We start from the raw sequence: 2,500 nt of genomic DNA, 5'->3' as shown, positions 1-2,500 counted from the left end.
GATTTTGATTACAGTCGCACAAATATCACAAGGAAAAAAAAACGAGAGAAACATATAGAGGAAGCTACATGCTAGAATATGTGCACATAATCATCATCTAATTATATAGTTTTTATTCTCTTTTAGTTTTGAACAGTAACAACAAACTCTCAGAAACAAACCCCGCCCCCCTTCCACCACACACAAACCTTGACCTTCTCCCTGAAAAAAAAAAAAAAAATGTCTGGTAATTTCTCATATTCATCTCGACCCTACTTGGTCGAAATTAGGTCCGGCCATGAAATTTTAAGCTAATTCTCGAGGTGAGGAGCACGTAAGTGTCACCTGTCCATCTACCAGCTGGTATCTGTCAGTCTCAAGAGCACGTTGCCGCTTGCTGGTCTACTGTGAGGCTCTACAAACAATCTGTCTCGGACCTTCCGTCTCGATGGCATAAGTGGAAGCGCCGACCTATCTTAATTCAATTATTTATGGCATTTAAGATGGGCCAACGTTAATGCTAACACCAACGATATCTTGGTCAAGGCTTATGCTAACACCAACGATATCTTGGTCAAGGCTTATGCTAACACCAACGATATCTTGGTCAAGGCTTATGCTAACACCAACGATATCTTTGCTAACGCAAAGTGCTAACACCAACATTATCTTGGCCAACGCTAATGCTAACACCAACGATATCTTGACCAACGCTGATGCTAACACCAACGATATCTTGACCAACGCTAATGCTAACACCAACGATATCTTGGCCAACGGTAATGCTTACACCAACGATAACTTGGCCAACGCTAATGCTTACACCAAAGATATCTTAGCCAACGCTAATGCTAACCCATATCTTGGCCAACGCTTATGCTAATGCCAACGATATCTTGGTCAACGCTACTGCTGACACCTACGATATCTTGGTCAACGCTTGTGCTAACACCTACGATATCTTGGCCAATGCTAATGCTAACACCTGCGATATCTTGGCCAATGCTAATGCTAACACCTAGGATATCTTGGAAATCGCTTATGCTAACACGAACGATATCTTGGCCAACGATAATGTTAATACCAACGATATCTTGCCCAACGCTTATGCTAAAAACAACAATATTTTGGTCAACGCTAATGCTAACACCAACGTTATCTTATCCAACGCTCATGCTAACACCAGGGATACCTTGGCCAACGCTATTAATAACACCGAAGATATCTTGGCCAACGGTTATGCTAACAACAATATTTTGGCCATCGCTTATGCTAAAATCAACGATACCTTGGCCAACGCTAATGCTAACACCAACGATATCTTGGCCAACGCAAATGCTAACACCTACGATACCTTGGCCAACGCTAATAATAACACCAACGATATCTTGGCTATCAATTATCCTAACACCAACGATATCTTGTCCTTCAGTTTTCAGACATGAAGGGATGCCCTAAGTACGTCTATGTCTCTTTTCCACCGAAAAAATGGCTATAATAAAAAATATTAAAAGAAATAAAAAAGAACAATTGAAATTTGTACGAGCAACAATACAAACTTATTTTCATTCATAAAAAATTATTATAAAAAAAAACAGTATCTTAAGCATTTTTAAAATCAATGTAACGTTTACCCCCAAGAGCTGTCAGAAACAATGAACAATTTAAGTTGATAAAATCAAAGAAAAAAAAATTAGTTTAAAAACAAAAGTAAACGTTTTCACTGAAGAAATTAAATAATAATAGAATATGTTTACTTCAGAATTGTTCTACACAAAAAAAAAAAAAAAAAAAAAACTACAGTAATGTTCCAAATCAAAACAAAACCTTCTTACCTATGGATGCTTTTGACAGAAACCAATTTACATTACTCATACCTTTACAAAATACGTATAATTGAGAGATTCTCCAAATCAAAAATAAATTCTGTCCTATGGATTTTTTTTTAAATAAAACTATAAAAAATATTTACTGACATTTCTCCTTTTTCTTAAAATATCTTGACACTTTTGAAACCAGCTACTTGAAATCAATCAAAGTGAATCACATTTGCTAACAATTTCCGAAATCACAGACTGGTGTCCTAACAAAATAACAATTACCTTTAAAAAAACATTCTCTCTCTCTCTCTCTCTCTCTCTCTCTCCTCTCTCCTCTACTCTCTCTCCTCTCTCTCTCTCCTCTCTCTCTCTCTCCACATTGATCCTAAGTCCGGGGCGCTCTCTCGTCAGAGCCCGTCGTCTCTACCAACCACACATCACTCACTCCCAAGACCCGCACGTCCAGAGCTACGCCACACACAAACATCCATCCACTCTCTTTCAGACTTCTCCCCTCCCCCCCTTCTCCCTCCTCTCTCGTACGAGGGAAAAAAAAGGAAAAATGGGGAGAGCAATTCCGAGTTATTTCTCGAGCAATTGTAGTAACACTGACAGAGGCAATGGCTACATTATGGCTACAAAGGTAATAATGGCGTATTGATAATACCCCCGTTAGATCTTTACCTCTTCTGTGTCTACAC

At 38.6% G+C, this 2,500-nt stretch overlaps 1 protein-coding gene across 1 annotated transcript; it reads left to right on the top strand.

Moving 5' to 3' along the window:
* Nucleotides 1–595: 595 nt before the first annotated feature.
* Nucleotides 596–1,424, top strand: LOC137649304 (insoluble matrix shell protein 4-like). The gene is made up of 2 exons (XM_068382290.1): nt 596–823; nt 1,002–1,424. Exons 1-2 carry the CDS (start codon nt 596–598, stop codon nt 1,422–1,424), a joined length of 651 nt encoding a protein of 216 aa, XP_068238391.1.
* Nucleotides 1,425–2,500: the final 1,076 nt, after the last annotated feature.

Source organism: Palaemon carinicauda, chromosome 11, assembly GCF_036898095.1.
Source record: "Palaemon carinicauda isolate YSFRI2023 chromosome 11, ASM3689809v2, whole genome shotgun sequence".
Taxonomy (NCBI): domain Eukaryota; kingdom Metazoa; phylum Arthropoda; class Malacostraca; order Decapoda; family Palaemonidae; genus Palaemon; species Palaemon carinicauda.
This window is presented reverse-complemented; position numbering and strand designations above follow the sequence as displayed.